The sequence below is a fragment of the Sinocyclocheilus grahami genome, unplaced genomic scaffold (genome assembly GCF_001515645.1).
Source record: "Sinocyclocheilus grahami isolate Dianchi unplaced genomic scaffold, SAMN03320097.WGS_v1.1 scaffold56.1, whole genome shotgun sequence".
Taxonomy (NCBI): Eukaryota; Metazoa; Chordata; class Actinopteri; order Cypriniformes; family Cyprinidae; genus Sinocyclocheilus; species Sinocyclocheilus grahami.
Window position 1 is genome coordinate 1,349,889 of NW_015505235.1, and position 863 is coordinate 1,350,751.

Consider the following 863-nt stretch of genomic DNA (forward strand, 5'->3'; position numbering starts at 1 on the left):
ATTATTATTATTATTAAATTAGTTAGTTAATTTATTTATAAATGTATGTGTGTGTGTGTATATAACTTATTAGATATTGTAATATTGCATATGTTGCATACATTATATATATAATTTATTATATAATATTGTATATTTCACAAAAATATGAAGCGGCACAACTGTTTTCAACATTGGTAATAATAAAGACATAATAATAACATTGATAATAAATGATTTCTGAAGGATCAGGTGACACTGAAGACTGGAGTAAATTAAATACATTTAAACGAATTACATTTTACAATATGTTCAAATAGAAAACAGTTATTTACATTTTTTTTTATAATATTTTACAATATTACTATTTTTACTGTATTTTTGATCAAATAAATGCAGCCTCGGTGAGCAGAAGATAATTATTTTAAATATATAATATTATCCCATACTTCCTTTTCTGTTGTTGCATAGTTTACTTTATTATTATTATAAAAATAAAAATAAATTAAAAAATAAATGATGTATTATAAAATATGATGCAACTGGAATTTTAGTTTGGAGGAGGGTTAGGGTTTACCATAATTATTTAGAACTAAAATGTACTAGTAAATATGCCAGCACTTTAAAGCCTTGTAATCACGTGGGAGAGAGAGAGAGCGAGAGCGAGAGAGAGAGTGCAGTGCACATGTACATGAGGATGAGTGACTGACTGCAGAAACGACCGCAGCTCAGTGTGTTGCATTACGCAAGCGGCTCATAATCAGCAGTGGAGCAGCAACGGAGGACAAACACACAGCAGCGCTGCATGAGAGTGAGCTTAACTCCCTCTCTCTCTCTCTCTCTCTCTCTCTCTCTCTCTCTCTATCTCTCCCCCACTCTCGCCC

General features: G+C 31.2%; 1 protein-coding gene across 2 annotated transcripts in view; it reads left to right on the forward strand.

Moving 5' to 3' along the window:
- The first annotated feature begins 710 nt into the window (after window positions 1–710).
- LOC107584055 (uncharacterized) overlaps window positions 711–863 on the forward strand; it is an 8,849-nt gene continuing 8,696 nt past the window's right edge. For both annotated transcript variants that reach the window (XR_001609102.1, XM_016270462.1), the window contains exon 1: window positions 711–790. Coding sequence is in view for 1 of the 2 variants with exons in the window: in XM_016270462.1 (XP_016125948.1) it covers window positions 785–790 (6 nt within the window). In the remaining variant the exon portion in view is untranslated. The remainder of the gene's footprint in view (window positions 791–863) is intronic.